At 42.1% G+C, this 12678-nt stretch overlaps 1 protein-coding gene across 1 annotated transcript; it reads left to right on the top strand.

Moving 5' to 3' along the window:
* The first annotated feature begins 10811 nt into the window (after nt 1-10811).
* Nucleotides 10812-11379, top strand: LOC137217405 (histone H3.3A-like). Its single transcript, XM_067724194.1, has one exon. It carries the CDS (start codon nt 10926-10928, stop codon nt 11334-11336), a length of 411 nt encoding a protein of 136 aa, XP_067580295.1. The 5' UTR covers nt 10812-10925; the 3' UTR covers nt 11337-11379.
* The last annotated feature ends 1299 nt before the right edge of the window (nt 11380-12678 follow it).

The raw sequence follows: 12678 nt of genomic DNA, 5'->3' as shown, positions 1-12678 counted from the left end.
GAGCACACCTACTGGGAGAGAAGCCACTGAGTATTCCTCCTCTGAAGCTCTGCACCTCTCAGTGTGTTCTTTTGTGTCACCTTTCACCTGTTGTGCAAGCTCACAAATTACTCTGTTGTTGGCATGGCTCTCAGCCCCACCTTAACCATTGGTATGACGGCATTGGCCCTGGTTTCTCTCAGGCATTATTTTCACCAGGCTACCAGCATAGATCCTCTAAGGTCAGGCCCCAGGATTTCAGTAATCATGGATCTGGACCCATGGTGGGTGCCATAGGAGCAGCTTCTACTCTGGCCTGGATCAACCCCCACTTGTGTGTCCCCACAAAGTCTACAGCTGCTAAAGCTAGACCTGTCTTGGCTGTGGGAGCACTTCTTGTCCATTCATATGTTCTGTAGGTGCTGAGTTTACAAAGCAGGTCACGGGGGTGTCAATTCATGATTTGCACATCTACGAGGATAGATTTCAGCTTTTCTTCTTTAGATCCCCTGGGAATCAGCTGTGCTTTCTTCCCCACCTCTGCATGTGGGCCACGCACAAGGTTCTGCTCTCCAGGCTGCCCCAGAGCACATGAGTCCACCCCGGTAAGGAGGGGGCAGGGAGGCAGCAGCAGAGAGGTTTGCAGGAACCCCAGTGGAAATGGAGCATGTGGGGTAGCTGGCAGCCATGTATGCAAGACAGCTGGCCCTGGGTGGTTATGCAGCACAAGGGGGAGCTGAACAGTGCGAGAGAGCCTGCCTTCATCAGCGCCCTTCTTAGTGCCTGGCCATGGGAGTGAGAGAGCCATCCTTATCTGATTTTAGAATCAAGATCTCTTGGGCCTTGTAAGAAAGCTGGGAAGCTTTAACTCTTTTTCTATTTTCTGGAACAATTTTATAAAATATAAATTAACTGTTCCTTAATCATTAGTTGAACTTACCTCTAGTTGTCTGGAACTAGATATTGCCAGTGGTTGTGGGGGTGGAGGTGGGGGGAGGTATTTGAATACCATTTCAATTTCTTTAATATTATTGGTCTAAATTTTCTATTTTTCTTCACCAAGTGTGGTAAGTTATATTTTTCTAGAAAGTGTATCCATTTTATTTTGGATACATTTATTAGCACACTGTTCATAATTAAGTTCTGTTTTCTCAGTCTCTGTTGTTTTCAATAGTTATTTGCCTTTCTCTATGTTTTCTTTATTTGCATTTTCTCTCTTTTTTTCCTGTGCAGTCTTGTTAAAGGAATGACTTTTAAAATAAATTTTATCAGAACACCAAGTTTTGATTTTGTTACTTTATATTTAAATGGTGTTGTTTATTTCATCTCTATCTACTCAAATCGTTATTATTTTATGTATATATTGGACTTACTCTGTTCCTTTGTTTGGGAAGCAGCTTCTTGTGTTGAATGAATAAATCATTTAGAGTAGTTTTTATTGTTTCAGATTTTTTTCCTATGATATAATTTTTAATTGATATTTGAATAGTAGGACTTTTTAAAAATAAATTTATTTTTTACTTTTTAATTTTTTTTTACATCTTTATTGGAGTATAATTGCTTTACAATGGTGTGTTAGTTTCTGCTTTATAACAAAGTGAATCAGTTATACATAAACATATGTTCCCATATCTCTTTCCTCTTGCGTCTCCCTCCCTCCCACCCTCCCTAGCCAACCCCTCCAGGCAGTCACAAAGCACCAAGATCTCCTTGTGCTATGAGGCTGCTTCCCACTAGCTATCTACCTTACGTTTGGTAGTGTATATATGTCCATGCCTCTCTCTCACTTTGTCACAGCTTACCCTTCCCCCTCCCCATGTCCTCAAGTCCATTCTCTAGTAGGTCTGTGTCTTTATTTCTGTCTTACCCCTAGGTTCTTCATGACATTTTTTTTCTTATATTCCATATATATGTGTTAGCATACAGTATTTGTCTTTCTCTTTCTGACTTACTTCACTCTGTATGACAGACTCTAGGTCTATCCACCTCATTACAAATAGCTCAATGTCGTTTCTATTTATGGCTGAGTAATATTCCATTTTATATATGTGCCACATCTTCTATATCCATTCATCCAATGATGGACAGTTAGGATGTTTCCATCTCTGGGCTATTGTAAATAGAGCTGCAATGAACATTTTGGTACATGACTCTTTTAGAATTATGGTTTTCTCAGGGTATATGCCCAGTAGTGGGATTGCTGGGTGATATGGTAGTTCTAGTTGTAGTTTTTTAAGGAACCTCCATACTGTTCTCCACAGAGGCTGTATCAATTTACATTCCCACCAACAGTGCAAGAGGGTTCCCTCTTCTCCACACCCTCTCCAGCATTTATTGTTTCTAGACTTTTTGATGATGGCCATTCTGACTGGTGTGAGATGATATCTCATTGTAGTTTTGATTTGCAATTCTCTAATGATTAATGATGTTGAGCATTCTTTCATGTGTTTGTTGGCAGTCTGCATATCTTCTGAACTGATTTTTATGATTTCTTTCCTTCTGCTAAATTTGGGCTTTTTTTGTTCTTCTTTCTCTAATTGCTTTAGGTGCAAGGTTAGGTTGTTTATTCGAGATGTTTCCTGTTTTAAAGGTAGGATTGTATTGCTATAAACTTCCCTCTTAGAACTGCTTTTTCTGCATCCCATAGATTTTATGTCGTCATGTCTCCATTTTCATTTGTTTCTAGGTATTTTTTATTTCCTTTTTGATTTCTTCAGTGATCATTTAATTATTAAGGAGTGTTTTGTTTAGCCTCCATGTGTTTATATTTTTTACAGATCTTTTCTTGTAATTGATATGTAGTCTCATAGCCTTGGGGTCAGAAAAGATACTTGATACAATTTCAGTTTTCTTAAATTTACTAAGGCTTGATTTGTGATGCAAGATACGATCTATCCTGGAGAATGTTCCAAGAGCACTTGAGAAAAATGTGTATTCTGCTGTTTTTGGATGGAGTGTCCTATAAATATCAATTAAGTCCATCTTGTTTAATGTATCATTTAAAGCGTGTGTCTCCTTATTTATTTTCATTTTGGATGATCTGTCCATGGGTGAAAGTGGGGTGTTTAAGTCCCCTACTATGAATATGTTACTGTCGATTTCCCCTTTTATGGCTGTTAGTATTTGCCTTATGTATTGAGGTGCTCCTATGTTGGGTGCATAAATATTTACAATTGTTATATCTTCTTCTTGGATCGATCCCTTGATCAGTATGCAGTGTCCTTCTTTGTGTCTTCTAATAGTCTTTATTTTAAATTCTATTTTGTCTGATATGAGAATTGCTACCCCAGCTTTCTGTTGGTTTCCATTTGCATGAAATATCTATTTCCATCCCCTTACTTTCAGTCTGTATGTGTCTCTAGGTCTGAAGTGGGTCTCTTGTAGATAGCAAATATATGTGTCTTGTTTTTGTATCCATTCAGCCAATCTGTGTCTTTTGGTGGGAGCATTTAGTCCATTTACATTTAAGATAATTATCGATATGTATGTTCCTATTCCCATTTTCTAAATTGTTTTGGGTTCGTTATTGTATGTCTTTCCCTTCTCTTGTGTTTCTTGCCTAGAGAAGTTCCTTTAGCATTTGTTGTAAAGCTGGTTGGGTGGTGCTGTACTCTCTCAGCTTTTGCTTGTCTGTAAAGGTTTTAATTTCTCCATCAAATCTGAATGAGATCCTTGCTGGGTAGAGTAGTCTTGGCTGCAGGTTTTTCTCCTTCATCAGTTTCAGTATGTCCTGCCACTCCCTTCTGGCTTGTAGGGTTTCTGCTGAGAGATCAGCTGTTAACCTTATGGGGATTCCCCTATGTGTTATTTGTTGTTTTTCCCTTGCTGCTTTTAATATACTTTCTTTGTATTTAATTTTTGACAGTTTGATTAATATGTGTCTTGGCGTATTTCTTCTTGTATTTATCCTGTATGGGACTCTCTGTGCTTTCTGGACTTGATTAACTATTTCCTTTCCCATATTAGGGAAGTTTTCAACTATAATCTCTTCAAATATTTTCTCAGTCCCTTTCTTTTTCTCTTCTTCTTCTGAAACCCCTATAATTCGAATGTTGGTGCGTTTAATGTTGTCCCAGAGGTCTCTCAGACTGTCCTCAGTTCTTTTTGTTCTTTTTTCTTTATTCTGCTCTGCAGTAGTTATTTCCACTATTTTATCTTCCAGGTCACTTATCCGTTCTTCTGCCTCAGTTATTCTGCTATTGATCCCATCTAGAGTACTTTGAATTTCATTTATTGTGTTGTTCATCGTTGCTTGTTTCATCTTTACTTCTTCTAGGTCCTTGTTAACTGATTCTTGCATTTTGTCCATTCTATTTCCAAGATTTCGGATCATCCTTACTATCATTATTCTGAATTCTTTTTCAGGTAGACTGCCTATTTCCTCTTCATTTGTTAGGTCTGGTGCATTTTTATCTTGCTCCTTTATCTGCTGTGTGTTTTTCTGTCTTCTCATTTTGCTTATCTTACTGTGTTTTGGGTCTCCTTTTTGCAGACTGCAGGTTCGTAGTTCCCGCTGTTTTTGATGTCTGTCTCCAGTGGCTAAGGTTGGTTCAGTGGGTTGTGTAGGCTTCCTGGTGGAGGGGACTAGTGCCTGTGTTGTGGTGGATGAGGTTGGATCTTGTCTCTGTAGTGGGCAGGTTCACGTCTGGTGGTGTGTTCTGGGGCGTCTGTGGCCTTATTATAATTTTAGGCAGCCTCTCTGCTAATGGGTGGGGTTGTGTTCCTGTTTTGCTAGTTGTTTGGCATATGTTGTCCAGCACTGTAGCTTGCTGGTCATTGAGTGAAGCTGGATGGTGGTGTTAAGATGGAGGTCTCTGGGAGATTTTCGCCATTTGATATTATGTGGAGCTGGGAGGTCTCTTGTGGACCAGTGTCCTGAAGTTCGCTCTCCTACATCAGAAGCAGAGCCCTGACTCCTGGCTGGAGCACCAAGAGCTTTTCATCCACACAGCTCAGTATAAAAGGGAGAAAAAGTAGAGGGAATTAGTAGAAGTATGAGGAAAGAAAGAAGGAAAGGAGGGTAGGAAGGAAGGAAGAAAGAAAGAAAGAAGCAAAGAAGGAAAGAAGGCAAGAAGGAAAGAAAGGAGGGAGGGAGGGAGGGAGGAAGGAAGGAAGGAGGGAAAGAAGGAAAAAAGACAGAAAGAAAAGATACAGTAAAAATAAAATAAAGTATAATAAAGTTATTGAATTAAAAAATTCTTATTTAGAAAAAAAAAAGGGACGGATAGAACCTTAGGACAAATGTTGGAAGCAAAGCTATACAGACAAAATCTTACACAGAAGCATACACATACACCCTCACTAAAAGAGGTAAATGGGGAAAAATCATAAATCTTGCTGTCAGAGACCACCTCCTCAATTTGGGATGATTCGTTGTCTAAAGGAGGGAAGGAAGGAAGGAAAGAAAGAAAGAACGAAGGTAAAGTATAATAACGTTATTAAAATTAATTATTAAGAAAAAAATTTAAAAAAAAAACCATGGACGGATAGAACCCTAGGACAAATGGTGGAAGCAAGACTATACACACAAGATCTCACACAGAAGCATACACATACACACTCAGAAAAAGAGGAATAGGGAAAAAAATCATAGATCTTGCTCCTAAAGTCCACTTCCTTAATTTGGGATGATTGGTTGTCTATTCAGGTATTCCACAGATGCAGGGTATATCAAGTTGATTGTGGAGCTTTAATCCGCTGCTTCTGAGGCTGCTGGGAGAGATTTCCCTTTCTCTTCTTTGTTCTCACAGCTCACAGGGGCTCAGCTTTGGATTTGGCCCTGCCTCTGCATGTAGGTCGCTGGAGGGCGTCTGTTTTTTGCTCAGACAGGACGGGGTTAAAGGAGCCGCTGATTCGGGGGCTCTGGCGCACTCAGGCCGGCGGGGAGGGAGGGGCACGGAGTGCGGGGCGGGCCTGCGGAGGCAGAGTCCGGCGTGACTTTGCACCAGCCTGAGGCCCGCCATGCGTTCTCCCGGGGAAGTTGTCCCTGGATCCCGGGAACCTGGCAGTGGTGGGCTGCACAGGCTCCACGGAAGAGGGGTGTGGAGAGTGACCTGTGCTCGCACACAGGCCCCTTGGTGGCGGCAGCAGCAGCCTTAGCGTCTCCCGCCCGTCTCTGGGGTCCGTGCTTTTAGCCACGGCTTGCGCCCGTCTCTGGGGCCCGCGCTTTTAGCCGCGGCTCGCGCCCGTCTCTGGGGTTCGCGCTTTTAGCCGCGGCTCGCGCCCGTCTCTGGAGTTCCTTTAAGCAGCGTTCTTAAACCCCTCTCCTCACGCACCAGGAAACAAAGAGGGAAGAAAAAGTCTCCTGCCTCTTCGGCAGGTGCAGACTTTTCCCCGGACTCCCTCCCGGCTAGCCGTGGTGCACCAACGCCTTCAGGCTATGTTCAAGCCGCCAACCCCAGTCCTCTCCCTGTGCTCCGTCCGAAACCGAAACCCGAGCCTCAGAGCCTCAGCTCGCAGCCCCGCCCGCCCCGGCGGGTGAGCAAACAAGCCTCTCGGGCTGGTGAGTGCCGGTCGGCACCGATCCTCTGTGCGGAAATCTCCCCGCTTTGCCCTCCGCACCCGTTGCTGTGCACTCCTCCGTGGCTTCGAAGCTCCCCCCTCCGCCTCCCTCAGTCTCCGCCCGCGAAGGGGCTTCCTAGTGTGTGGAAACTTTTCCTCCTTCACAGCTCCCTCCCACTGGTGCAGGTGCTGTCCCTATTCTTTTGTCTCTGTTTTTTCTTTTTTTTTTTTCTTTTGCCCTACCCAGGTACGTGGGGAGTTTCTTGCCTTTTGGGAGGTCTGAGGTCTTCTGCCAGCCTTCAGTAGGTGTTCTGTAGGAGTTGTTCCACGTGTAGATGTATTTCTGGTGTATCTGTGGGGAGGAAGGTGATCTCCGCATCTTACTCTTACACCATCTTCAAGGTCCCCCCTTGTTTGATCCTTTAATCCATTTACATTTAAGGTAAGGATCAATATGTATGCTCCTATTACCATTTTCTTAATTGTTTTAGGTTTGCTGTTTTAAGTCTTTTCCTTCTCTTGTGTTTCCGGCCTAGAGAGTTGCCTTTAGCATTTCTTGTAAAGCTGGTTTTGTGCTGCTGAATTCTCTTAGCTTTTGCTTGTTTTAAAGGTTTTAATTTCTCCATCAAACCTGAATGAGATCCTTGCTGGGTAGAGTAATCTTTGTTGCATGTTTTCCTTCTTCATCACTTTAAATATGTCCTGCCACTCCTTTCTGGCTTGCAGAGTTTCTGCTGAAAGATCATCTGTTAACCTTATGGGGATTCCCTTGTTGTTATTTGTTGTTTTTCCCTTGCTGCCTTTAATATGTTTTCTTTGTATTTAATTTTTGACTGTTTGATTAATATGTGTCTTGGTGTGTGTCTTCTTGAATTTATCCTGTGTGGGACTCTCTGTGCTTCCTGGACTTGATTAACTATTTCCTTTCCCACATTAGGGAATTTTTCAACTATAATCTCTTCAGATATATCTTAGTTCCCTTCTTTTCTCTTCTTCTTCTGGGACCCCTATAATTCGAATGTTGGTGCATTTAATGTTGTCCCAGAGGTGTCTGAAGCTGTCCTCAATTCTTTTCATTCTTTTTTTCTTTATTGTGCTCTGCCGTAGTTATTTCCACTATTTTATCTTTCAGGCCACTTATCTGTTCTTCTGCCTCAGTTATTCTGGTATTGATCCCTTCTAGAGGATTTTTAATTTCACTTATTTTGTTGTTTATGACTGTTTGTTCTTTACTTCTGCTAGGTCCTTGTTAAACGTTTCTTATATTTTCTCCTTTCTATTTCGAAGATTTTCAATCATCTTTGCTATCATTTTTCTGAATTCTTTTTCAGGTAGACTGCCTATTTCCCCTTCATTTGTTAGATCTGGTTGTTCTAAGAGGGAAGTTTATAGCAATACAATCCTACCTTAAGCAACAGGAAACATCTTGAATAAACAACCTAACCTTGCACCAAAAGAAATTAGAGAAAGAAGAACAAAAAACCCCGAAAGTTAGCAGAAGGAAAGAAATAATAAAAATCAGATCAGAAATAAATGAAAAAGAAATGAAGGAAACAGTAGCAAGGATCAATAAAACTAAAAGCTGGTTCTTTGAGAAGATAAACAAAATTGATAAAACATTAGCCAGACTCATTAAGAAAAAGAGGGAGAAGACTCAAATCAATAGAATTAGAAATGAAAAATGAGAAGTAACAACTGACACTGCAGAAATACAGAAGATCATGAGAGATTACTACAAGCAACTCTCTGCCAATAAAATGGACAACCTGGAAGAAATGGACAAATTCTTAGAAATGCACAACCTGACAAGACTGAATCAGGAAGAAGTAGAAAATATGAACAGACCAATCACAAGCACTGAAATGGAAACTGTGATTAAAAATCTTCCAACAAACAAAAGCCCAGGACCAGATTTCTTCACAGGCGAATTCTATCAAACAATTAGAGAAGAGTTAACACCTATCCTGCTCAAACTCTTCCAAAACATAGCAGAGGGAGGAATACTCCCAAACTCTTTCTACGAGGCCACCATCACCTTGATACCAAAACCAGACAAGGATGTCACAAAGAAAGAAACATACAGGCCAATATCACTGATGAACATAGATGCAAAAACCTCAACAAAATACTAGCAAACAGAATCCAACAGCACATTAAGAGGATCAGAAACCATGATCAAGTGGGGTTTATTCCAGGAATGCAAGGATTCTTCAATATTCACAAATTAATCAACGTGATACACCATATTAACAAATTGAAGGAGAAAAACCATATAATCATCTCAATAGATGCAGAGAAAGCTTTCGAGAAAATTCAACTCCCATTTATGATAAAAACCCTGCAGAAAGTAGGCATAGAGGGAACTTTCCTCAACATAATAAAGGCCATATATGACAAACACACAACTTACATCGTCCTCAATGGTGAAAAAGTAAAAGCAGTTCCACTAAGATAAGGAACAAGACAAGGTTGCCCACTCTCACCACTCTTAATCAACATAGTTTTGGAAGTTTTAGCCACAGCAATCAGAGAAGAAAAGGAAATAAAAGGAATCCAAATCAGAAAAGAAGAAAGAAAGCTGTCACTGTTTGCAGATGACATGATACTATACATAGAGAATCCTAAAGATGCGACTAGAAATCTACTACAGCTAAACAATGAATTTGGTAAAGTAGCAGGATACAAAATTAATGCACAGAAATCTCTGGCAGTCCTATGCCTTAATGATGAAAAATCTGAAAATGAAATCAAGAAAACACTCCCATTTACCATTGCAACAAAAAGAATAAAATATCTAGGAATAAACCTTCCTATGGATACAAAACACCTGTATGCAGAAAATTATAAGACACTGATGAAAGAAATTAAAATTTTTGCCTTGCTCCTTCATCTGCTGAGTGTTTCTCTGTCTTCTCTTTTTTCTTAAATTACTGTGTTTGTGGCTCTCCTTTTTGCAGTCTGCAGGTTCGTAGATCCTGCTGTTTTTCGTGTCTGTCCCCAGTGGCTAAGGTTCGTTCAGTAGGTTGCCTATGCTTCATAGTGGAGGGGACTACTGCCTGTGTTCTGGTGTATGAGGCTGGATTTTGTCTTTCTGGAGGGCAGGTCCACTTCTGGTGGTGTGTTTTGGGGTTTCTGTGGCCTTATCATGGTTTTCGGCAGCCTCTCTGCTTATGGATGGGGTTTATTCCTGTCTTGTTGTTGTTTGGCACAGGGTGTACAGCACTGTAGCTTGCTGCTCGTTGAGTGGGGATGGGTCTTGGTGTTTAGATGGAGATATTATGTGGAGCTGGGAGGTCTTTTAGGGACCAGTCTCTTGTACTTGACTCTCCCACCTCAGAGGCACAGTCCTGATGCCTGGCTGGAGCACCAAAAGCCTGTCATCCACACAGCTCAGAATAAAAGGGAGGAAAAAAAGAAAGAAAGAAAGAAGAAGGGAAAATAAAATAAAGTTATAAAAATAAATTTAATTAGTAAAAAAAATTTAAGTAATAAAAAATAATATGGAAAGAAAGAAGAGAGGAACCAAACCAAAAAACAAATCCACCAATAATAACAAGTGCTAAAAACTATACTAAAAAAAACAAACAGACAGACAGAACCCTAAGACAAATGGTAAAAACAAAGCCATACAGACAAAATCACACACAGAAACATACACATACACACTCACAGAAAGAGAAAAAGGGAAAAATAATATATTGTTGCTCCCAAATCCACCTCCTTAATTTGGGATGATTCATTGTCTATTCAGGTATTCCAAAGATGCAGGGTACATCAAGTTGTATGTGGAGATTTAATCCGCTGCTCCTGAGGCTCCTGGGAGAAATTTTCCTTTCTCTTCTTTATTCGCACAGGTCCCAGTTTTCATCTTTGTACCTGGCCCCGCCTCACCATGTAGGTCGCCTGACAGCATCTGTTCTTAACTCAGGCAGGACGGGGTAAAAGGAGAAGCTACTTCGGTGGCTCTGGCTCACTGAGGCCGGGGTGAGGGAGTGTTATGGAATCAGGGGCGAGCCTGCGGTGGTAGAGGCTGGTGTGACGTTGCACCAATGTGAGGCATGCCCTGTGTTCTCCCGGGGAAACTTTCCCTGAATCATGTGACCCTGGCAGTGGCCGGCTGCACAGGCTCCCGGGAGGGAGGAGTGGATAGTGACCTGTGCTTGCTCACAGACTTCTTGGTGACTGCAGCAGCAGCCTTGGCATCTCGTGCCCATCTCTGTGGTCCATGCTGATAGCTGTGGCTCGTGCCTATCTCTGGAGCTTGTTTAAGTGGCGATCTTAATCCCTTCTCCTCCCGCATCGTGAAACAAAGAGGCAAGAAAAAGTCTCTTAATTGTGTTCGCTGCCGCCACCACGCCACTGTCGCTCTCTGATGCCAGCGCCGCCTCTAGCTCGCTGAGCTTCTGCCGAAGGAGAAGGGAGGTAAGTAAGGAGGTCTTTATACCATGGCTCGTACAAAGGAGACTGCCCGCAAATTGACCGGTAGTAAAGCACCGAGGAAGCAACTGACTACAAAAGCCGCTCGCAAGAGTGCGCCCTCTACTGGAGGGGTGAAGAAACCTCATCGTTACAGGCCTGGTACCGTGACACTCCGTGAAATTAGACGTTATCAGAAGTCCACTGAACTTCTGATTCGCAAACTTCCCTTCCAGAGTCCGGTGCGGGAAATTGCTCAGGACTTCAAAACAGATCTGTGCTTCCAGAGTGCAGCTATTGGTGCTTTGCAGGAGACAAGTGAGGTCTATCTGGTTGGCCTTTTTGAAGACACCAACCTGTGTGCTATCCATGCCAAACGTGTAACGATTATGCCAAAAGACATCCAGCTAGCATGCTGCATACATGGAGAACGTGCTTAAGAATCCACTATGATGGGAAACATTTCATTATTTAAAAAAAAAATTCTCTTCCTGTTATTGGTAGTTCTGAACGTTAGATTCCCCCCCCCCCGTGGGGTCAAAAGGTACCTAAGTATATGATTGCAGGTGGAAAAATGGGGGACAAAAATCAGGTATTGGCAGTTTTACCATTTTCATTTGTGTGTGAATTTTTAATATAAATGCGGGGACATAAAGAATTAATGCAAGTCAAAATGTTTCAGTGAACAAGTTTCAGCAGTTCAACTTTATAACAATTATAAATAAACATGTTAAATTTTTCTGGACAATGCCATCATTTGGATTTTTTTAAAACAAGTAAAATTCTTATTGACTGCAACTAAATGGTGTTTGTAGCATTTTTATCATACAGTAGATTCCATCCATTCACTATATTTTTCTAACTGAGTTGTCCTATATGCAAGTACATGTTTTTTGATGTCTGTCTTCTGTGCTGTTCCTGTAAGTTTGCTATTAAAATACATTAAACTATAAAAAATAAGAAAAAAGAAAAATCTCTTGCCTCTTCGACAGCTCCAGACATTTTCCCAGACTCCCTCCCAGCTACCTGTGGTGCACTAACCCCCTTCAGGCTGTGTTCAAACAACCAAACCCAGTCCTCTCCCTGAAATACAACCGAATCCGGAGCCTCAGCTCCCATCACCCGCCCGCCCTGGCGGGTGAGCAAACAAGCCTCTAGGGCTGGTGAGTGCTGGTCGGCACCGATCCTCTTTGCGGGAATGTCTCTGCTTTGCCCTCCGTACCCCTGTTGCTGCACTCTCCTCTGTGGCTCCGAAGCTTGCCCCCTCCACCACCCGCAGTCTCCGTGAGTGGAAAGTCTTCCTTTCCTCCTTCACAGCTCCCTCCCACTGGTGCAGGTCCCGTCCCTATTCTTTTGCCTCTGTTTTCTCTTTTTTCTTTTGCCATACCCAGGTTCGTGGGGAGTTTCTCACCTTTTCAGATGTCTGTCTTCTGCCAGCGTTCAGTAGGTGTTCTGTAGGAATTATTCCACATGTAGTTGTATTTCTGATGTATTTGTGGGGAGGAAGGTGATCTCCACGTTTTACTCTTTCGCCATCTTGAAGCTCCTCCTGAGGGTTGTTTTTAATATAGATATCTGCCACCTCTTTCCTCAATGTATACTGGCTGCTATCCTCTTTATAGGAGGTGTGACTGATGTTGTGATGACCAAAGCCTGCACTGAATATTGAGCAGGGCTTCCCCTTTGCTCTGTGATGTTCACTGCCCTGTCAGAAGTGAGGTCTGCTCCCTAATTCTTGGGTTAGAGGCCCCCAGATCTGTTTCTTAGCTTTGTTTTTGTTCT

This window comes from Pseudorca crassidens, chromosome X, assembly GCF_039906515.1.
Source record: "Pseudorca crassidens isolate mPseCra1 chromosome X, mPseCra1.hap1, whole genome shotgun sequence".
Classification (NCBI taxonomy): domain Eukaryota; kingdom Metazoa; phylum Chordata; class Mammalia; order Artiodactyla; family Delphinidae; genus Pseudorca; species Pseudorca crassidens.
This window is presented reverse-complemented; position numbering and strand designations above follow the sequence as displayed.